This window comes from Labrus bergylta, chromosome 11 (assembly GCF_963930695.1).
Source record: "Labrus bergylta chromosome 11, fLabBer1.1, whole genome shotgun sequence".
Lineage (NCBI taxonomy): Eukaryota > Metazoa > Chordata > Actinopteri > Labriformes > Labridae > Labrus > Labrus bergylta.
The window spans coordinates 22,101,438-22,124,721 of NC_089205.1; the positions used below are offsets into that span (position 1 = coordinate 22,101,438).

The 23,284-nt window shown below is 39.9% G+C and overlaps 3 protein-coding genes across 4 annotated transcripts; 1 reads left to right on the forward strand and 2 right to left on the reverse strand.

Annotated features, from left to right (window-relative positions):
• Positions 1-454: 454 nt before the first annotated feature.
• On the reverse strand, positions 455-14,233 carry p4ha3 (prolyl 4-hydroxylase, alpha polypeptide III). Of its 2 annotated transcripts, none has more exons than XM_065960360.1 (13): positions 13,909-14,233; positions 12,619-12,773; positions 12,275-12,498; positions 9,160-9,309; positions 9,017-9,068; positions 8,703-8,866; positions 7,399-7,575; positions 4,941-5,005; positions 4,620-4,779; positions 4,440-4,502; positions 3,926-3,994; positions 3,233-3,329; positions 455-2,743 (listed from the first exon to the last, which is right to left on the reverse strand). In XM_065960360.1, the coding sequence occupies exons 1-13, from the start codon at positions 14,094-14,096 to the stop codon at positions 2,673-2,675; spliced, it is 1,635 nt and encodes a 544-aa protein (XP_065816432.1). In that variant the 5' UTR covers positions 14,097-14,233; the 3' UTR covers positions 455-2,672. The 2 variants fall into 2 exon arrangements, with proteins under 2 accessions (XP_065816432.1, XP_020506726.1); XM_020651070.3 differs by having other exon boundaries at positions 7,399-7,578.
• Positions 14,234-15,607: 1,374 nt separating this feature from the next.
• Positions 15,608-17,245, reverse strand: or95a1 (odorant receptor, family 95, subfamily A, member 1). The gene has a single exon (XM_020651044.2). It carries the CDS (start codon positions 16,762-16,764, stop codon positions 15,799-15,801), a length of 966 nt encoding a protein of 321 aa, XP_020506700.2. The 5' UTR covers positions 16,765-17,245; the 3' UTR covers positions 15,608-15,798.
• A 3,652-nt stretch (positions 17,246-20,897) lies between these two features.
• LOC109996787 (diablo IAP-binding mitochondrial protein-like) lies at positions 20,898-23,019 on the forward strand. Its single transcript, XM_065960301.1, has 6 exons — positions 20,898-21,239; positions 21,385-21,517; positions 21,634-21,759; positions 21,974-22,084; positions 22,209-22,305; positions 22,505-23,019. The coding sequence occupies exons 1-6, from the start codon at positions 21,103-21,105 to the stop codon at positions 22,708-22,710; spliced, it is 810 nt and encodes a 269-aa protein (XP_065816373.1). The 5' UTR covers positions 20,898-21,102; the 3' UTR covers positions 22,711-23,019.
• The last annotated feature ends 265 nt before the right edge of the window (positions 23,020-23,284 follow it).

Below are 23,284 nucleotides of genomic sequence, written 5' to 3' on the forward strand. Positions count from 1 at the left end.
CTATATCTTTGATGCTTAAATATTTGTTACCTTTAGCCTATTAACCTTCACTTGTTAGTGTAGGCTATAACTTTCACTTGCTATCAAGTAGCCTATTTGTAAACTGGGGTATTAGTATTTGTATACTGGCTGCTTTGCCATCAGCCAGATTTGCTTCATGTAGATTTGCAGGTTTCTGGAAGGACTTGAGACTTACCTGTTCTCCCAGCAGCTGGAGGATGAGTGAATACAGTGAACTGCCATGTGTGTGTGTGTGTGTGTGTGTGTGTGTGTGTGTGTGTGTGTGTGTGTGTGTGTGTGTGTGTGTGTGTGTGTGTGTGTGTGTGTGTGTGTGTGTATTTTAAAGTTAATGGAGTTGCATTCCAAAAGTCAAAATCATACATTTTAAATGGCAGTATAACTCTTGATTCAACTGTATACTGCACATACTAATCATCTAACATCTAGGTTCAATGCCAAACTATTTAACATTAAAAGTATGAAAGAGCATTTTAGACTTAAAAAGTGAAGTAATCGTGCACTGGTGGCTGACTGGTTAGGGTGTCTGCCCCATGTACAGCCGCTGTAGTCCTCAAAGCAGGCAGCCCAGGTTCAAATCCAACCTGTGGTTCCTATCTCGCATGTGATTCCACACTTTTTCTCTGTCCCTGATAACTAAAGTAAAACTTGAGCTTAAAAAATAAGCACCAAATCAAAACCATAGCAGAGGATTTTTTTAGCAGAGGAAGATTTCAAAAACTCAATGCTGCCTTCTTTTTCTTCACCAGCAGAGGGAGGGACTCTCTTCCTTTACAGTTAGAGAGTGTGCAGTGATTGTCTCTCCCTGCTGATCCCGAGGTAAATACGTATATATTCTATTTGTTTTGGTACTGGAAAGTTCACTCAGTCACTCATTACTGTGTTCACATTTTACATTACATTTCATACAGTATAAAATCACTGACTCTGTATTGAGTTATCGGCCAGCTCTCAAAAGGTGTCACGTTAAGAGGGTTTCTAAAGGGTTTAAAAAGTCTGCCATTTAATGTGAAGAAATAAGGTACTAACTTTACTACACGTGCCGAGGTAGACCCATGGTCGAGTCATGTATGCTTTAGGTAGTTTGGATTCTGCATGTGCATAGCAACAAGTCCCTCTGCAGCCATGTTTGTTGTGGTGATCATAGTAACCGTGAGGGCAGCTACAGGCTCAACATGAAGCACTTTGAATCCTTTTGGTTTATTTTGTTTCTGATTTGTATGAAAAAGCACCAGAACTTTGTTAACATTACCTCTGCTGCCTCGAGTCAAACTTGTACATTGACAAATCAATGTGAATCTGGTCTTTCAAACCTATTTTGCATGATATTCTTTAATCAAATAATGTTCCATCCTGAGGAATATCTTTTTTTCACATTTGTTGTATTAATACTTACAATAAAAAAGATAAGAATTAGCTTCAGATCAGCAGGGTCTTCCCACTCATCAACCTCAATGAAAAAATAAGTCCTAGTCTAGTTTCTACACAGGAATGTCTAATGTTCATCCAGTATGTGCCTGTTCTTATATTTTCTATGTGTCAGTGTGTGCTTGGGAAGTGTGTATGTTTGTGTACACTGTGGGGAGCTGGAGGGGAAACATATATCACTGTGGGCAACTAAAGTTAGTCTCCCCCCCCCCAGAAGGTCACATATAGAGGCCCTTAAATGTATTGTGAGGGTGCCATCTCACACTTTATTCAGATGGGTAATGACTGACCTAGACACATAAATCTGAGACATCTGAGGGGTATGCTGATAAAGTTTTTTTTAGTGTGGATTCAGATAAAGTCTGGTTCCCAATCACTTTGCGTGCAAAGCGTGATTAATGACAACCCGCCTCAGAAACACAATAAAAGGAAGACAGATCTGGTTCATCTTTGTCTTGAGACAGCCAGTTAAATCAAGGAGCCTCTATCAGGCAGCAGTGATCACATTGCTCAGTCAGCTAGGAATAAACAAGCAAAATCACAATGACGGGTTCCTCTGAGTCATGAATTTGAGTCTTGAGGTCGGAGATAACCTATAACAGATGAGCTTCAACCAAACATGCTCTGTGTCTCTGCTTATTCCAAAGACAGGCTTTATTTCTAGCGTAGCAATTTTAGATTGCCTTGAGAAAACATTTCACTGAGATTCAGCCAGGAAGCGATGCAAACTTGTGCATCTAAACATTCAACATAAAGTCTTGAGAGTTCTCACTGAGTTGAGCTGTGTTGATTTGTAATGACAGAGCCTTGAGTGGGCCCAGCGTAGGAAGAGGGCTGCATAAAAATGTCAGTTTTTAAGCAAGCAGGAGCAAACAGCCTTCACAGTTAACTGAAACCAGCACAGTATGCAAAGGCAAAGGGCCTCTCTCTTAGATGCAGAAACTGGCCAGTAGTAGCAAGAGAGCGTTTGGCCTCTGGGGGCTGATTGCAAACCCCCTCTCAGCCGTGTGTGATCCACGTCCGCTGCGGCTCTGTACTGCACGCTTCAGGCTCCCTGGGGCCCGGGGCTCCAATCACAGATGCAGGCTGCCCCAGACGGGCTCTCACCTCCCCTGCATGTGTGCTAACTTTCTGGCTCTCTCCTGCTTTCCGCCTGCAAGTGTGCCTCTCAATTGTGGAGGCAGGCTCTTGTACTCCAAGGGGCCCGGCTACGGCTCCGCCCCCTCTCACTCGTCAGGATTCAGGCTGCAGCGATGCTGGAACTCTTGGCCGTACTCGTGGATCCACTTGTTTGCAACTGGAACAAATCGCAAATGTGTAAAATGTGTTTGATTATCTTCAAGAAAGTATCTTTCAAACATTTGGATTATTGTGTTTGAGAAGTTCTGCCTCGACATTTATTTGTGACGATGAATAGGAGCGCTTTAAATGACACAGCCAACAAATGCTTCTTCAGCTGCTTTGTAAAGATTAATATCCTCCTGCGTCCCTGACACATGATTTAGCATTCAGGGCCAACCGGCAGCAGATGTTAACCTTCCACGATGAGCGCTCAGTGTCTGAACTGCACGCTGTAGCATCTCTACATGCATAATGCAAGACAGATGTGGCCTAGCTCTTGGGCATCAGCTCCTGTGTAACGGTAGAGCTGAATAACAAACTGTGATAAAGAAAACCCTAACATGTTTAAAAGAGATCAAGAATTCTTTTTTTTCACATGTTTAAATACCTTTTTGGCTCCTTTTTTAAAGCATCATCAAAGTGTTCTGATTCTTCTGACTCTTACCCCATTTATCTCCAATGAGCACGGGGCAGCCAGCGTGAAGCGTGTCTTCGTCACCTTGACCGTTTCGATGGAGATTCCACCAGAAGACAGCAGCTCTCTGTTTAAAAAAAAGCTTTTAATAAGCAGCAAGTTTACAAAAAACAATTATTATCCTTATGGATTACACCACAAGTTAATTGAGGGATATTTTGCTGTCTTATAATTTCAGAGAGCATTGGAAACGCCCATTGCCTTATTGTGTTTGTTTTGACAACAGTCAAAAGGTATTCAGAAACTACATTATGAGACAAAGGAAAGCAAACATTTTGCATAACATTCATTAAGAAATATAATTTCTGTTGAGAGGGGAATTCAGCTAAACAAGAAGCTGAACATTTCTTTTGGTCATTTTTAACCTCTTAATGGATGTAGTTATGGTGTATGAAAGGTAAAACCCCAGGGATGGTAAACCTGACACTGCAGCTCATATATCCAGACAGAAGCTTATCTACACAATAGATGTATTGTGTTTAAAAAAAAAATCTCATGGCTGTTGATGTTGTGATTTCACCTTTTAGCATTTTGACAGCTGCACCAGGGAATGTGAGTGAGGTGAAGAGAGAGCTGCAAATAATGGAGCTTGGGGCAGAAACAACATACAGACAGAAGAAGCTACTTGAAGCTCATCTCAGTGCACATGTGCAGAGTGATTACCTCTATGACAGGGACGCTGAAGTTGGCGTAGATGAAGGCTGTGGAGCCACCTGCCTCCACAGAGCTGAGCTGTGGAAAAGAACATTCTTTCAGAGTTGTGTCTTTGTGTTTATGCTCTCAGAGCTTCTCTGCACACTGCACTTTTTTCAAGGCTTGCAGAGAGCCATTCCTCTTTTTATCACTCAAATTTTACTGAATTCTCCCAGTGGATCTAAAGGCATGTTTCCACAACACAATAAAAAGTGAACTTAACAGATTAGTTATGGATAGCATAATAAAAAGACAAATCGTTGGTCACATTAATGACAAAAACATAGTTTTGTTAAAGGTTGTTGAAGGACATAACATCCATAAAAGTTGAATTTAGACTGTGAGGTCATTTCTAATCCTGTTTCTCAGGAAAGTGGTTCCAAGGTCTTGCAGCACTCATGGAAAAGGAACCTGCCCAACAACCTCCTGCTGCTGTCTGGCTCATACAAGCTCATAAGATGGTGTGAACAAAAAATTCACTCACGTATACCATGAAGGTTGCCAGTCGATTCCCAGTTTTCAGCTTGTATACGGGACTCGAAGGGGACTGGTAAGGGTGAAGTTGATCACAATAAATATTAGCACAAACAACATGAAAACATCTACCACGATATAATCACATGTTGGATGACGTAAAGAGTGTAATAATCGCCAATCAACTTACTGTAGCGTGATCAAAGTGAGGCTCATAATGGCCGCCAATCCCATAATTCACCACTTGGAGGTATTCGCCGTATGGAGGCTTCACATTTAGACCTGTGAGCACGGAGATCCTCTGGTCCAGCTTCCCAACAGTGGACTGTGCGGTGCCTTTCAGCCATGCACTACAGAGAAAACACATAGATAATCAACAAATAAAGATTATCATTTGCATACTGATCAATATGTTACAGTACACATGATGCCTTGCAAAAAAGGACGAGCATGGCCCAAAACTTTGATTGAATGAAATGTATGAAGAGATACGAAGTGTTGTCATCTATACCTCTTACTGATGCGGTACTCTGCTGTCGCTTGTTTCTCTCCAGATGCCACAACAGATCGCCTTAACTTGAAAGCGAAGACATAAAAGAAAAACAGAATTTAAACTTTGTGATTGTAGCAGAAGGCAAGCTTTGATTTCCAGCTGAAAATGCCCCTTAAGAAATGTGAGTTATCTCATTTTCCGATGCTCCAATTATATGTCCAAAATGAAAACTGAGAGCTGATAAGAGAAAATCCAGAATGTGGATTCAAACGATCAAATGATGAATTCCAATAGTTCTTCTAATCCTTGGGAGGGGTGAAAGAGTATCATTCTTGAACACAAAAAAATAGGGAAATGAGAGTTTCTATAGTAGATACCTTAAAGGTATCAAGTTTCATGTTATCTTTACCTTCAGCTCACATTCTGTATCTGGAAGGGAGTCAAATAATCTAGATGCTTTGGACCAAGTCTGACCTCTTTGAGATAAGCCTCTGTGATTTATTTGCACTGCAGAAATGTCACACTGCGCTCTGCTTATTTCAAACATGCTGTCTGATTTGCAATGGGTACATAAGATGGTACAACGGAGAAAACTAGAAATGCAATATTTGGGAAGCATTTTGTACATCAAACTCTGGACGCCTGACTCCTAACGTTCACTCGAAAATGCTTTATAACTTTTAAAAAGGGCCAATATCTGGTTAGTGAAAGCTACAGGCCTGATGCGTGGCACCTTCAAATGAAGCTCTGGCATCAAGCATGAACAACATAAAAAACTAAGCTCATGTTTAAAGAATTATCATCCCTGCTCTAAACTAATACCATACCTCAGGCCTGGTTTTAATAAGGCCGCAAGCTGACATGATGATGAAATAAGTACAGGGCTTTCCATCTGAGCAGAGGATGGAAAACACACTGAACAATGCCAAAACATCACAGAAACTATAGGGCACATATCAAGACGACCCACCAAATGTTCCCTAAAGTCAATGAGTCAGCGAAGTTAAGCGGCTGTGGGGACGGAAGGCAGCAAGTTTCCATCAAATGAGCAGAAATGGGAGAGATTCTTTCAGATGAGTACTGAGGCCTGATGACAGTGGACCGAGTATTAACCAGTGGAGCCCAGCAGGGGGATTTGGATAGTTTAGCGCTCAGCCAAGTTTTCCTAGTAATGTATCCCTCATGCCTTTAAGCCTTGCTAAACGTTTTGGAAGCAGACCAACTCTTCTTCCATAGGTTCTTTCCAGAAGGAAAAAGTACACGTTTTGGCTCAGACCCCTGCAGCCCTACAGCAGAGCAGATTGTCAAGCGACATGTGTATTGGAAAGGAAGCCTCACTTTTTAAAGGCTTAATATGCCACATTTTGAGTATTAAATATATTCTTTGTGTTAGCAACGACGCTGACATGGCTTCTTTTAGCTTGTTTATGTGTTACTCAAACATGTTTCATCATACATGTTTTTCTTTCATATGAGCCCCTCCCTCGTTAATCATTAGCCCCGTCATCACGTGGAGGAAGACACAGCCCCACCTGCTCAGGGACACTGGTTATAGGAAAACCTTTGACATTTTGATAGCTTAAGCTAATGGTAAATTCTCTGTGAGCACTGAAATGTTGTTATCTGCTAATGTCGCATGATAACTTACCACTCTGCTAGTTGCTAGTTGCTAGTGGCTGCTATAGAATTGCTATATTGGCAACTTGATTCAGAGAATAAACTGTGTTGTACTCACTGAAAATGTAACTTTGGAAGAAAATGTTCAATACTTGTGCCAGTAAAGGTGAGCTCAATCACAATATTTAAACCACAGTCTTCACCACCTCTGTGTAGCCAAACTGTCACCACTGAAGTTAAGACTTAAAAGATGGTGACAGAGATGAAGACATGGAGATGCACTACAAATGAAATGCTGAGAGCATAGACTGTAACGACCTCATTACACTTTTCATATCAGAGTGACCGATTGCTCACGCCTGGCCAGATGTCCAGGAAGCCTGAGGAAAATAAAGACGTGCTGGGAAACATCCTGACACAACAGTCGTGCAAACACAGCCAACATCAATAGAGGGTATTGTTTCCGAGGAGAAACCAAAAAGACACACCACAATCTTGACAAACATGAAGAAATTATGAACAAGATCTCTGGGGCTTGTTGATTGAGGTCTGATTCTTACATTTTAGAGCAAGATTTGAGGTTATCACATGGCAACAACAAGACGTTCTACGATTTTCTCAGTACACACTCTCTTTAAGCTTTCATTTTTGCAAGTCCCACATGGAGGAAACAGCCAAATAGCTCTCATACTTGTTGAGAAAACTCCACCAAAAATTAAATTACCAAACCTTTTGAAGCCCTAATGGGATCAACTCAATATCTCGGTGTTAACTGATTAAAGCTGACTTGTTTTGTTCATGCCTAAAAACTTGGGACCAGATGTTGTGATGAGGAAAAACACAAACTGCTGGCACGTACTCCTTGCTGGGCGAGCCCCTTGATGTCCTCAGCCTCCGTGTGGGTGATGAAGTCGTGGTACAGGACCACGTACGGCTGCAGGCACAGCACTTCACGTCTCACTGGCTGCAGCAGCAGCCCCGGGTTACCGTTCGAGAAGAAGTCACAGAAGAGCTCCGGGTTTTTGAAGTGCATCGGCTGCTGGGAGAAAAAAAGACAGCTGAAATTCATCAACAAGATCAAAACAAGATTTGTTTTTCTTTTTCATCCACCAACAATTAGACTCAGCATTGCTCTCTTCACACATACAGCAACCTTAAAATCAAACATGACTTTAGAATAATCATAGTCTTTTTCTATTGTCATGGGAATCACCAATTACAGACTTAAATAGTTATAAACACTGGGATAAAAGTTTAAACATGTGTTTTTTGTTCAATTGGAAGCTACTTCATTGGAGCTTTGGACATGACAATGAAAACAGATGTTTTCCTGTTTGTTTATTTAGCCATGCGAGCTGTGTGGCTCAAAGAATGGCCATGTTAAGCTGTTCAAACAGCAAAAAGTTTTATTTTACATATAACTAAGGTACCCAAAGAGTTAAGCTTACTTATTTTGATGTTCCTTCCTGTGAGGCCAGATGTTACTCGTTCAATATCGACTTGTCTTGATATTTATCTGATTGGTATAAAAAGTGAATCCTCAGGAGTCTGACTTACTTTTCATCATATCTCATCAGATCAGACTTTTATTTGGTATGGGATTATGGCATAAAGTAGCGTAATCACTGAAAACGTATTTTAGAAGGGACATTTCCAATACTTGTGCCAGTAAAAGTAAAATCAATCCCAACATTTAAACACACTTAACATTGTAACAGCTTCACATCAGCCTCACTGGGACCATGTTAATGATATAACATTAGCATGTAGCTTTCTAGAGCCTTAGCATCCCTAGCATGGCTGAAGCTGATGAAGAGGAAAAGCAAAGGAATCCAAACAGAGGAAAATATAGATTTTTAAAAGCCCTTTTTTGTTGCCAATAAGATCACAAATCACCATAACTACGGCCTATACTGTATAAATGACCAACTATTTTGGATAACATTATCAACCGTGCAAAGACGGATGAAAAGCAATTTAATTCTTTTTTTTTTTTTCATTTATGATGTAATAGAGGCACTTCTGAAAGAGTTGAATTCGTTGGCACATTTTGGTTGTTATTATACAGCCATGAATATGCTGGCCGTTGAATTAACTTGTCCCAGATTCTTTCAAGATATTTTTCCTCATACTGAGTATGATATGAGCCATTGTTTTGAATACCTGATGTCTTTGGGTCTGGCAGAGTCTCTCATAATTGTCCCTGGTCCTTAAATAACTGGAGGAGGGTCTCCTCAGCCCGTCCCCCCTCAGTGACCTTGGTGGACTCACATCCAGCAGCTTCTCATATTTCTCAACGTTCTGCAAAACTCTCCCATTCATTGGATCTGCAGGGGAGAAAAAGTATAATTAGTGTAGTCCTACATTAAAGGGCATGTCTCTTCATAACAAAAAGGCAAGTGGTGTTAGTCCGTTTAACAGGGACAGTTCATGCATCACAAACAGGATCATGGAAAAGGGAAAATGAAAATAGTTACCATGATGGAGAAGCTCCTGAGACAGACTAAGAGCATAGGACACATTTCCTGTCTGAAAAAACAAGGAGTGATGTAAGAGAATGCAACCCATAAATTTTCTTATACATGAGCATTTATAAATAAATCAGTTTCTTTGTACCGACTTTAAAGTGAGAGAAGGCCAGGTGATCCAGAGCATCCTCTAGAGTTCCTGCATTTTCAGGACTCCACTCGCCTTCTGTTCCCCTGAAGAGACGCACCGACTCCTCCAACCACGGCACCGAGTGGTAGTAGTCCTCCTGCTCATAAGCCACCTGTGTAAAGAAAAAACATCACTATTTTAAACCATAACTGTAAGTCAGTCCAAGTAGAATTGATCTATAATTGCAAATCAAAAACTGCTAAATTTGGGCACACTTTGATGTTTAAAAGTCTGGTATGGTCTGGGTTTCTATCTGCTGTATTTCACATTACATTTCTGCATTTCTCCTAGCTGCCATCAATGAAAGAAATTATAGTGATTTCGTTTAAAAGAGGGTTAAGTAGCCAAAATGGCCCAGCCCAAAGGCAGCCTGAATCCAGCATCCTAGCCAGGGTAAAACATAATGCCAGCGGAGTGACGTTATGCAGCAGACTGAAGAAACGTGTCTGATTCTGGCTGTTGCTTCCAGCTCCAAGCTTACCTGACTGACAGCTGCTAATTAGAAGTATTTCTAAGCCAAAATCAGCCACGAAGAGAAATTATGAAGCACTACATGGACAACAAGACTGCTATCCCAGGATGAATTCAAGCTTTTCTCATTGGTTTGTGTGTGGCTGTCTATGTTTTGTTTGTTATTCTTTCTCAGTTCTTATTTTCTCAGCTGCACCCAGTTCTCTCCAGTACAAGAGATGTCGATCTTAATAAGATCACCAGATTCGATAACAATAACAAGTCATAACGAGAACAGCTGGATGTGATGGGACGATGATTAATTATCGAGTTTGTTCAGCTTTGATTTTGCTGCCCTTTAGACTCTGATTACTTCTTCTTTTCCAGATTACTTTCAGCCCAAAATGGCACTGAAACATTCTTTTTTTGCCTGCCCAACAGTCCAATACCACTTCTTTTTTTTACTATTACAAAATCCAAAATTCATTTAAATAGCATTCAATTTGGCTTGCCAACTTAAAGCTCCTGTGAGGAAACTGTGAGGATTTGTGTCGTTTTGGAGCCCCCAGTGGACACGGGAGTTGGTATCGTTTGCTGACAAAAGAAATCTCATCCTGCTTTCTTTTAAAAGTCAAATATCTCTGTGTGGAAAATGTAACAAAAAGGCTGTTCCAGCAGCATGCTGTAACTCGTTTGACACCGACCCAGTTACAGCATTTACAGGAATGATCAATCCAAACATAGAAATACTCAGTCATGTCCCTGATGATCTCTTTTGCTTTTTTAGGTCATACAGAGGCAATTACTTGTAATTTGTGAATAGCTGTTTAAAAACGTTTCAAGAGGGGCTTTAAGAAAATTCAGTCTTTAGTCAAAGTTTTGCAAAAACCATCAAAATATTCAAATGACTCTACTGCTCTTTTAATTTATAGAATTGTTTCCTCATTAGAAATGTAAGAATAAACTAGCCGGTCAACACACTAATCATTTCAGCTCTAGTATTATCTATATTTGGATTGTGAACTTATTAAGCTATTTTCTATGTCTGCCAGAACACCCTGAGCATTATTTGTACATTAATAAAGTCATGAACACAGGCTGCAGTCTCACTGTGAACCCTGTCTGAAACCTCTTTTGTGGCTTACTTGACTTGATGAAGTAGGTGCTGACTGCAGGCCTGACAGCACCCACACTGAGACAAGTCGACGTGTGGCTCCTCCCAGCACAGAAGATTACATCCACAACCCCTCCAGACAGCACACAAACAGGAATACCAGTGTACCATAAAACCCCCAAAACACATAAGCACACACAAGCTTACCACTCAACTGAACTGAACAGTAACCTATCTACCCCCCCCCCCCCCCCCCCCACCCTCCCCCCATGGATTTACACTCAGTTCACAACTTTACACCCCATAATTTGGGAACTTTAAAGAACCAATAAATTCTTTAAAAATAGTTAATAACCTGCATGTTTCAGGTTTTTTTGGGGGGGAGAAGCATCATCTGGTTTCTGGTTTCAAACAGCTTGAAAAATCCTCAGAATATACAAACCGGAGCAGCAGCTAACAGCCCTATAAAGGCACGTGCAGGCAGGACAACACCCTGAAACTACAGTAAGCATCTCTGTGTTTACAGACCGCCTCAGATAAACTCAGCCTCAGTACAAGTGAAGGCAAGTTGGCCTCTCTGCTCCAAACTTAAGATAATGTCTTTTCCATACTAGTGAGAAAGTCTCTCCCACACAGCGCACTGCCCCTTACACATCAGCACTGTACATAAACAGTGGAATTTATTGCACATGGACTCCGTTTTTTTCTTTAGTCAATAGTCTTTTCTATTGTAATGTTTGAAAGCAGATTCAGGCACGCAGTGGGAAAAATTCCACTTTTTCCAGGATGGCTGTCTGGATTCCCACCACACAGTGACGGGCGGGTTTGAAATTCAAATATTTCACAGAAGTCAGGAATGGAAGGTTAATCCTACAGAAACATTTTCCAAATATCTCTCTATTTTATTACTGAGCATGATGACTCTTATCTTATTTTAGAGTGAAAAATCAGCAGGAAAGACGACAGACTGGTTTCAACACGCTTTCATCACTTACATTGTTTTAAATTTCAGGGCAGAGATGAAAAATAAGCACTGGTTTGTGTGCCTTCAGAAGGTTTTTATTTAAATAACGGATTCAGGCTCACAGGGACTAAATCCTCCATTATACTCATTGATGGAGCAATACTCTAATAAATCGACATGAGACTCATCTTATCACCTGAAGGAAGGGGATGGACCTTTAACTTTTTATTAAGATTATTAAGTTATTTTGTTCTGCATTTTGTGCAATGTGCTCTTACAACAAACTGTACTTGCCACATAATGGACCAAAACACTAAACTACAGACCTATATTGTATATCAAGTGTTTAAAACAATAAGCACAATCTGATTGTGTTTTTTTATTAAATGTCCCTCACGAAGTCCACTTTTCTGCAGAATCATTTCTTCAGTACCTTTCTTGAAAATGCTCTTCTTTATAGTATACTTGTGAGTGTTGTGTGAGTCTGGAACTTTATCCACTACAGGAAATGAATTAAAAGCAGTTAAAGAAAATGATGGATTGTGTTACCTTTCCCACCAGAAAGCAATCATCTCCAGACAGCAGCACAGAAACTGCAGGAAGGTGGATGTCAATCGTCACACCATCAGTGAGTCTCTGGAAACGACCGTTGACAAGACTCGCAACCTGGAGAGCGTACACATCCTGCAGCCTCATCAGACCCTTAGCGGCCCCCTGCAGGTCCTCCAGTTGGGGCAGGCCTGCCTCTTCTTCCTCGTAACTGGACCTGAGGGCTGGACAGCAGAAAGGCCAAAAGGTGAACGGAACTGGGAATGAGTTGGTGGGTGGTGACAGCTGAGAAAAGAGAGCGGGGGGTTGTTAAGTCATCATCACCAGATGTGTCTGAAACAAACCTTGTGCGTTCTCCAGGGCTTCATTGCTGTGGACAACATTCAGCCACTCTGAATGAAGCCTCTTGATCAGGGTGAAGGCGACCAGGGGGTTCGCCATCGTGGCTGCCGGGCCTTTGTAAAGATCAGCGTGTAGATCAGACACTTTAGAATAAAAGCTGTGAAGAAAAGGAATAAGGACAATGGTTGAGACAACTAATACAGGACGAGGGCTCAGACTGTTTCAGACACCAGGATTTTTACTTGCTTGTAAGCTATGGGTTATTGGGTAACCATTTTTCTTAAGTGCGTTTCCTAGCTGTTCAAGGAAACCTCTGATGAAAACTATCTCAACATACAGCACTTTTATCTGCTCATCAAGATCCTCCTTCAGACACTTTAAACCAGATCCACTGGTTTCAAAACCTTACCAACATCATAAGAATGAACGTAAACAAAGACCATACAACGTCCACTTTCAACTGGGACAATTTTAAAAAACGTATTGTAAAAAAATGTGGATAAAAACAGGATTAAGTGTCATTTCTGTTTACCCCAGTATCATGACATGAACACTGTTAGGACAGCTATGCATTCAATGACTCTTTTTCCAATCCCCCCCAGCAGGAGAAAGCCACCACAATAAGGCTTCTGTGTTACATTTTATAGCCCAACAAGCTCCACCATAAAAAAAAAGTGGCGGTCATTTCCTCAGAGAAGCTGTCGAATCATGTAGAGAGGTGACTAAAGAAGTCATGTTCTCAGTCAGTCGTTCGGATTCCAACAGGTTTCAGGATGGAAAAACACGTATTTGTTATTGCCTTGTATGATGTGCTGTGTCTGTTTGCTTCTCCAATGTGCTATTAATAAAACAAACTGGACGGTGAAGTAAAATACTTGGAGCTGGGGGGGAAAAAAAAAAGAGTACAAAGACATTATCTCATGGCTCATATCATTTTTGCACATCGACATCAAAATGAGGTTGATTTTAGAAGCAGGATTCTCGGCTGTGAGTCTGAGATGATGATGTGCTTAAATCACAGTGTCCACACACTTCTTCCATTCTTATTCACAGTCTGTGGAGGAGACTCAGGGTTTGTCACTGGATGATATCATCACCACAGGCTGACACTGATGAGGGTTTGGGCGAATGTTTTCTTTAATTCTTTACAGACAGCTTTGTAGGCTTTTTGCGATCTTCAAAACTCCAAATAATAAAACAATCTAATTTCTAACCTTGAAATGGAAATGAGTTGATCTGTTTTAAGATATCATGCATTTCACTGTGTCATCATCATCATGCATGTCACTCACCGCTTGACGTCCTCCAGCCTCTCTAACTCGTGGTCAATGTAAGTTTTCAAGTAATCGATCAGCTTCCGTTCAACACTGATGGCCTGTTTAACGTTCAGCAGCGACGTGTACATTTCACCTACACACACGTGAATCACAGCTGCAGACAGGACACAGCAACAGAAGTAAGCACATGTCGGATAAATCATCTCGTCTCTGTAGGGGCTGCTTCTCTCTGTGTCTGTGTGTCTCCAGAAGTGAGCTGAGGATCTGCAGGATTCTCAAACCATGCCTCTGAAGTCCACACGGGGATCTCCCTCATCTGCTCTGAGATCAGCTTTCACCTCCAGCTCGCTGCAGCCTCAATTCATCCACCACATTTAGTTTCCCATTGATGTACGCACAGATGACAGGTTTAGTGCTTCATAATACACATTAACACATCACGAGTTATGGAGTTAAAGGTCTGGTGCGGGTTTGAAAAAGGCTGCTTCCAATTACACTCTTTGCCAATCCAGTTATATGTTTTTAATAATGCAACAAAAAAATACATAAATTTTATATTTCTCTAAATGAAAACGTACTACATAGTTTCCCTTTTAGTCATTCTCATAAGTTTAAATAGATGACAACGGTTAATCATTTTCTCCATAAAAAGTTTTTTTAGTGCATGTGCAAGTTCAGCTCGACATAACTGCGACACCTGCAGGTGAAAGATTTGTACTACAACGAAACTTCTATGTCAAGCGTACAATTTGTATGTCCTCTCCTCATTGATGTGGTGTGTTTAAAAAATAAATGAAGAGAACAAACCGTAGATTTAGCTGATGCTGCTTTTGATTTTGTTAATAATACAGGAAACAACGTTTAATATTTACACAAAACACATGTCTTTAAACATTTATTTAATATTTGAATGAATAACAAGGTATAGTTCTAATGTTGTGTATCAAAAGCTTTCTTCTATGGGTTGTAAGTAAAAAAGGTATGTATTTGTATTTTATGGACACATTCACATGTATCATTTGAATGTTTGGGTCTTCATGAGACAGTGGTTTGCAGGGTAAGACTCAGTATTTCTTATTCTCATTTAAATTTGAACCTTATCCATAGAAAACAAACACACTGAAGCTGTTTGACAATTTTGGCTCTTTTTTACCAGCCTGAAACACGGTAACCCTAAGTATATGCAGTTAGTTTGCTTCAAGAAACTGAATATGGATTTTTTCACTAAATATCAGTGTAATGATCTAATTGAATTGCTTGAATTTAAATATATATATATATATATATATATATATATATATATATATATGATATATATATCAATATATGTTTATAATTTGGCCTTTAATTTTTTTTATCTTCAGTGGGTTACACAAGTACTAAAGTGCTATCTTGTCCAGCCACACAGTTAATCATCAATCCTGCACGCTCATTGAGCAGATTTTATTCAGGATAACCTTAATTTCACTGCTGGCACAGAATTTAGGTCAAGCCCTGGTTTGTTTAACGCAGCAGATCTTTGAAACTTAAATGATACCAATATATTAAAAAAAGGCTCGGGATAACTTAAAACTTAACAGTTTCAATCGATTTGTGATGAAATCTTGTTCACAGATCAGAATAAGTTTTTTCTCTTATTCAACAAAAGATTGAAAATGTCTGTAAATCTTTATATTTAAGTAATGTTACTTTATTGTTGACTTAATTTGTACATGAAGACAGATTTACGTTGTACAGAGTTTCTGCAAGGATCACCAACAAAAGTTTAACATATGTTTAAAGCTGTTTAAGCCTTTAAATACAACATTGAATTCAATGTTCTCTGTAGACATTTTTAAACCTTCCGATATCCTGTTTAACATCACAAATCCATCTTTTTGACAGTATACACTCATAGTCTTTTGTTCACCTCGCAGACACGATTTCCTGCAGCTTGCCTCTGATACCTGGTTTGACTTTGTTTGAGCAGCAGAGAAACATTTTTGCAATGTAGGCCCTGAGAATCTGATCTCTAAAGCCGTAGATGAGCGGGCTGAGAAAGCGTGGAATCAGTATAAAACAAAAGAAATTAAAAAAGGACACATCCCCTGGCAGCCAGTTAACATGCAGAACAATAAGAGTTTCAGTGATGGGGCTGGTGAAGGCCAACATGCACAGCAGCAGCTGAAAGCCGTGCAGCAGCACTGTGTGCATGGCTTTGCTTACAGACTCTCTGTCTTGTCTCAGCTTCCTGGTTTCCAGCAGGATTCTCACATATGTAAAGAGGATGATAACAGCCACTACTGCAAAGAAAAGAAAACTCATGGCAGCTCTGAACAATTTCTGAATCGGGGATGAGTTAATAGAATTAGTTTTGCAAATCACAGGGGTGGAGAAGACATTCACAGCAGGGTCATGTTCTATGATGGCATGGTCAATGAGAGGGGTAATGCAGCTGATGAGCCACAGAGACAGAACAATGATCCAGATTCGGTCGGAGCGCCAGGCCGCCGGGCGCTGCAGGGGGTAGAAGATGGCAACATAACGCTCCAGTGACATGGTGGCCAGGATTAAAGGTGTGTTCTGGAAAGTGGCGCTGGAAAAAAACAGCAGAGGAACACAGTAGACAATAGCGAATTTCACCTGGCTTATGACGAAGAGGAAAAGCAGCACAGAGGACAAGAGCTGGAGGGTGTCATTGATGAGCATGCAGGCAAACAGGATGTACCGAGATGTGTCCAGGAACTGTCTGTGAGATGCAAAAATATTCAGCATGACAACGATGCAGCACAGGAAGACGCAGAAAAAGGGGATAACCACACACACCTTGATGATCACAGACAAGGTTTTGTGGATAGTTGCATTTCCAGGAAAATCTGTCAGATTCTGCATTTTGCATGTGGGTTATCTGTTCAAGACACAATGAATAAAATGTCCTTATTAATGCTTAAAATACATCTTCAAAAATTCATGGTGACATTTTAAGTTAAAAATAGAATAAAGCTTTTAAAAAATCATGGACAATAGAACAGGATGTAAACAGTTGAAAATGGTTAGAAGAAAAAAACAACAACATTGCAAGTACATACTATTTACAAGATACAATATTTACCCTCCAAATCAAACATTTAAACAGAAACAGTTGCACTGACACTTAAAACACATCTAACATTCATCATTCGAAAGCACTTTCTTACCAAATGACGTCTTCATCAGTCAGAGGCAATGGCAAAGTGTTCTGTTCTTTAACATGGAACTTTTCTACAATGAAAAACAACTCTGATTGTTGTGAAGTGTTATGTTTCCACAAACAACAGATTTCAGAGGGGACTGCTTACGGTTTGATATCTAATTACCTCGAAGTTAGACTTGAATGTGTTTAATAACCATTGGCTCTGTATGTCATGGAAACATCCTGTTTTGATCAAAGTGGCTGCTATAGAAGAGGTCACAAGCGACAAACAAGACACTTTCTAATTCACAAAATGCACCCCAAAATTGCTTTGTACAGTCATTTTAGGCAAAATACCCCTTTTTGTTCAAATGAACCTTGTTGCAAAAAACATCTAATTCAGACAAGCAGAGTGAAATTTGTACTTTCTGCTGTGAGTTGGTGATAAAAAGTGATACATCTGTACATAAGGTCTGTGTGCAGTACTATGGTAGCCTATGTACAACAATGGTATACCATAATACTGTGTGAGGTACTATGGTATGTAACGTGGTATACCACAGTAATATGGGAGTTACTATGGTATGCACCATGGTAATATATAAGGTACTAGTACGTACCATGTATCACGTACATACCATGGTACATGGTACCACCATGGTAGAATTGTTATTATATGGATTAAGACATGGTAATGGACAAAAGACAAAAAATATAACTTGTTTTGGCTATGAAGTGGTAGAAACCACACCAAACAGCACTTAAAGTTATGTATAGCTAATATAAACCAGCTAACCAGCTATCAATGTTATGCAAATGTGCTAGTGACCGTGCTAGCTAAAATGTTTGCTACTGATTACTCACACTTCCAGCTGACAAGGAGCATCTATATCTTTTTGTCCACTTGACAAAGGTAACCTCAATATTCACTTATTGGCTTTTATTTGGTTCAACCATTAACTGTATGGTAAGTATCTGATAATTTTGTTCAACTTTATTTACTCACTAGCTTAGTTAGATGCTAACTTAATAAGTGAACTGATTTTCTGCTAGCTTAAGTCTTCCATGTTTTAGCAATTATGGTGAAAGCAATGAGACTTTTTAATAAATGTGCAGGCTAAATTAGGTGTTGTTCCTTTGCACCTAAAATGTCTCTGCATTTCAGGGATTTCAATAAACAATGCATTTAAAAGTGACATCCTTTATGTTATTAATATTCTAAGGATAGTATGCAATGCGCACTGCCTCCATTTTAAAACCCTCTGCTGTAATATAAGCATAGTGCATGTTGACACCATAGACTGTAAAAAGAACACACTGGGCAGCAGACTCTGGGCTGGTGAACATCTGAAAATGAATTAAACTCAATTGGTTTCATTTTGCAAATAATTCCAGCACAGACTGGACAACCTTGTTGGTGGCAGCGAAATGTCCCCTAAAGGTTTTCCCTTTTTTTTGCTGATTCAACCAATTCCCATGTCCTTTAACTGAACACATTTCCAGCTGGATTTTGAATCCCTTATATTGATTTTTGTCACAGTATTAATCCTGCTGTGTGGACTTTCTTAGTCAACTGACCGGGTCAGATGTTCCAGCTCTGACTTGTGTGTGCAGTTTGGAAACTGTGGAGCAAAGTGGTTTGGCAGCGTCCCTAAATGCTTGATACTACAGTGTGACTGTGAAAGACTGGGTTTTCAGACTGCAGATGTTGAGATATTTACTGCAGGAATAGCAAGAGAGGTCTAGACACGAAGAACCAACTTCGTTTGTCTGTTTTTGTTTTGACCAGAGAAGGTAGTCGGTTTAAGGCAACCCCACATGGTAGTTTAGGACGCCCCTAGGATTGCCAGGCAAACAGCAAACCAACAGGTGTTGCAGCGATGGAAGCGAGCAAGCGAACTGGTTTAGATCATAGACTGTGAATATTAATGGACGAAGCTTGATATAACATGTGATAGCCAGACCAATTTTGTTTGTTGACCCAGACTGTAAGCATGTTAACATCTGCTGTAAAAAACTGTGTATGTGACTTACAGTGCTTCTGCAGTGGACACTCGACGACCTGGAGGATTTTGCACTTCCACATTTTTTAACACCAGAGGTTGCTGCTTGGGCCTTATACTAAAAGAAGGAATGAAAAAAAAAAACATTGGAATCAACAATGTAAATTGTTATTTCAAACACTGATATCCGCTCTGCTTTTCCCATCGATGCATCCCGAGTAAAGATATTGTTAGTATGAATGCCTCAATATGTTTGCAATGTTCAGCTCCTCAAAGATTTTCTTTATTTCAAGTACAACTAACTCAAGCATGGAACACTTTGGTTATTGCTTGACACATGTTAAGGATACTAAATCTGTTGTAGTCTGTTTGAATGTATATATGGAACAAAATGGGGGAGGAGGGTAAATATTGTCAACGGTTCATGTCAGAATAGTCCTTTACATTTCAGGACTGTACATTCCAATTTCTGTGACTTATATATACTGGAATAGAGCTTCCCCTACCTTTCGTACTCGTATATTGGTCTGGAATAGAGAAATAGTTGATTGATTACTGGTTATTATTTTTCTATATATTTGGCCAAATTAGGAAATAAATATCTCACGACAGATAACAGTCCATATAGAGTAGGTCGAGCCCATACTTTTGAGGTTGTGTATCTTAGAACTTGAACAGAATAAACCACAATCCTATTACTTGCTAATAGGTGTTACTTAAAGCACATTTATGTTTGTTGGTGCTGTCGGTGAAAAAAGTCTTGTAAAAATAACTCTCCAACAACCTCATTGAAATCAGCAGAATCTCTTTGTATCAGCATTATTTGCAAAGATATGATGAAACCCACAAAGAGATGTTTACTTGAAATGACTTCCATGTGGAGCAGTGCAGTTAGGCACGATGTAAAATCTCAAGAGCACGCTAACAAAGCAGGTCCCACATCCCCTGCTTAGTAATTGACTGAGTGGCTGATTATTAACGTTAAGCTCCAGAGTCCCGTTGTACAACCTGAAAGTTTCATGTGTTTGACAAACAAGTTGAGAGCGGCTCTGTGGGGCTCGTCCCCTTTTGCGTAACTTTTACGTCAGTAATCGGGACTGTTGGGGATCAGACAACATAGGTGGCCAAAACAAACTTTCAACATCCAAACTCACCGGGTGCCACCTTAGTAAATAAGTTATTTGAAGCTACCAGATTCAATACTATTGCAAAACTTTTGGCAACATTTTGTATATTAATTTTTTTAGGGACATGGTGCAGAAAAACACATATAATAATTTTGTTAAAGTGACAAGAGAAAATATTAGAAGATAGTAAGGATTAAATGCATATAAAGACATTTGTCATTATTGAGCTATTGTTTTAGGTCTGTTGAGACCTTTGAATAAACAGATGGAGCTGCTATACTGAATATTTAAAGACGTCGGCAAAATCTTCTACGGCCACCTTCCTGTCATGATATGAAGGATATAAACGTAGAGAAGACATTAATATTCTGTCCTTATTTTTTGTTTGCATGAAAAGACATTATCATAAGGTCTAATACAAATGACTTATTTTCTTTAGATAATTTTGTTTTTCACTCCAATTGTCCCCCTTTCTCGTGCACAAATACCCTCAAACACACACACACACACACACACACACACACACACACACACACACACACACCCACAAAAACACACACACATATACACACACTAGAGCAAGAGAGTGAGCAAACTAGACGTAAAACTCGTCCTTTTGGCCGTTCTCAGATAAAGCCAACTACGCACATTTGCAGACAGAGTCAACAGGTCGATGCCTTTTACATAACAACATGGTTCTGGGGCCCTATAAATACCAACAGGAATCTCAGTTGGTCATCATCGAGCAGACTGAAAGATCGCAAGCATCAAATTAGATTATTCCTCTTACTTACTTACTTACTTTTGCAAAGATAAGACAACAGTTGAAGGACGGTATATTAGTTCAAAAACTGAGAATTGACTGTAAGCAACTACTTCCATCATATAGATCAAAATCTCTGTGTTAGTGCAGCAACTTATCTGCAAAATGCAAGCTGTTCGTCAGTGTTCGGTGTGTGCCAGCGGTGCTGCTGGAGGACTTCTGCGAAACCAGACAGACTTTTCGTTCCTTAGGACCAACAAGAGTGTGCTCAGGAGAGGAGCCGCCTGTATCCGCTTCATAAGGTTGGTTACAATACATTTTTCTTGTAAAGCTTTTACATTACTTTGGATGCTAGATTTCTTCAGATTTGACTTATCAGGCATCACTGGCTCTTGCAGAACTTTATGTATAATGACTGTGTTATATTCTGTGTCTAATTTTCTGCAGCATTTCTGAGAGTGGCCAAATCAGCAGCTCCAAGAGCGGAGTCCAAAAGTTGGAGGATAAGACAAACGCTGCACACATCAGCGTCACAACTACTAGCGGTGTCAGTGGGCTCAACACTATCTCTGTGACAAAGGTTGGTCCATCTCATACCAGAGATTTTCTTCTGTAACTTTGAAAAAAGATCATTTGTTTTTCATCTAATTCAAGATCAATTGGAGGAAGGTGTTAAAGTACTCTGTTTGTTTGTAGCAGGTGGAAAACCTCTCTCATGAATCCCTGATCAGAAGAGCTGCCTCAGTGGCAACAGACGGTTCAAGTACCTTCCTCTCACAGACCACCATCGCTCTCACCGATGCCCTCAAAGACTATTCAAAGGTAGGTTTCTTCATTTGTGAATATCCACATAGAGATCCAAGTTTAGCTTTGGCTCATCATGAGAATAAAACTATTCATACATGTCATCACTCATGTATTATTGACACTACAGAGCGTAGCTTGTAGCTTGTAACAGCTTCTATTGGAACATTATTATTTTAAAAATGGTCTTGCACTGTCCCTGACTTTCTGCTCCCTCTCTGTTTGCTAACAGGCTGTGCACACACGCGTTGCTTTTCAAAGGCGCTATTTAGCCACACTGCGGAAACTGACCTCAGCAGAGGAGGATTCACTCCTGGAGGTGATCAATATGCAGCGTGCTGAGGTAGGTTTCTACTGTTATTTGACGATAAAAGTACTCTAGCATTGTGTTCATATCTGCTTCAACTATTTGCAAAAACAAAAGAATCAATGTATATGTTTTTGATACATAATTTTTCTTCTAACAGGCTACTGACAGACTAGATGACTGCAAACGCTTTGAGTCAGCCTGGATCAACGCCGTCAACTTGTGCAAAGTGGCAGCAGAGGCAGCACACTCTTCAGGTTTGTTAAAAGTGTTCTCGTGCAAAGCTGTGTGTGTATGTGTTCTTAGAAGAACACCATTTAAAATGAAAGTGGTTCAGTGGATAGGAGTGACTTATAAAGATTCACAGTTCATGTTTGAACTTTATCTTGGTTTTATGTCAAACTAAAGTCTTTATCAGCGATTTGAACAAAATGTATGTTCGCATGTGTTTTCCAGGAGCAGAACTCGCATCCATCACAGTGAGGACAAACGTTCAGGTGGCCCAGTCGCAGGTGGAGGAGGCTCGCACACTGTCAGCCGATGCAGACAAGAAGCTGGCTGAGACTAAGGTCGAGGAGATCCAAAGGATGGCAGAATATGCTGCCTCTAGGTGGGATAGTGAGGAGCACGAGGTGCATGAGGCTTATCTTCGAGAGGACTAAGACATTGACAGAGATATATGAAAATTAAGCAAAACACGAGTTCAAAAGCTTTTATTTTTTAGCCTGTAAGATTGTACAGGGACTACGCTGTGTAATTGTTTAAAGTTGCATAAATTATTATTTAAGATTATTTATTTGCTCAGTAAATGTCAGCTGCTCTTGGAGATTCTGAAAAAACGATTATGGAATCGCCAATAAACATACAGTCTATATTTGGCTATGTGAAAGAGGGGTTTATCCAACATAGCATCACCGTGTTGTTTATTGTATGGCTTTTTGGGAAAATAAAATGTACTCCAAGAAAATCTATTTTGTGCCTCCTATCATTTTTGTTTTTGGTGGCTTTTCACATCATTGCAAAAGATCAGTATTGAAAGTACAGTATGTGTTGATGTGTAAGCAGATATTTAATCATCATTTACAGATCATATGCATTACCATAGGTCAACCTAAACAGTTCGACATGGATACGTATCAACGGAAGACAAATAGTGGCAAAACTGATTTTCATCAAATATGGGAGCTGAGATTTTGTGCTGTACAAATAAACTTGACACTCAAGCCTGGTCTCGAC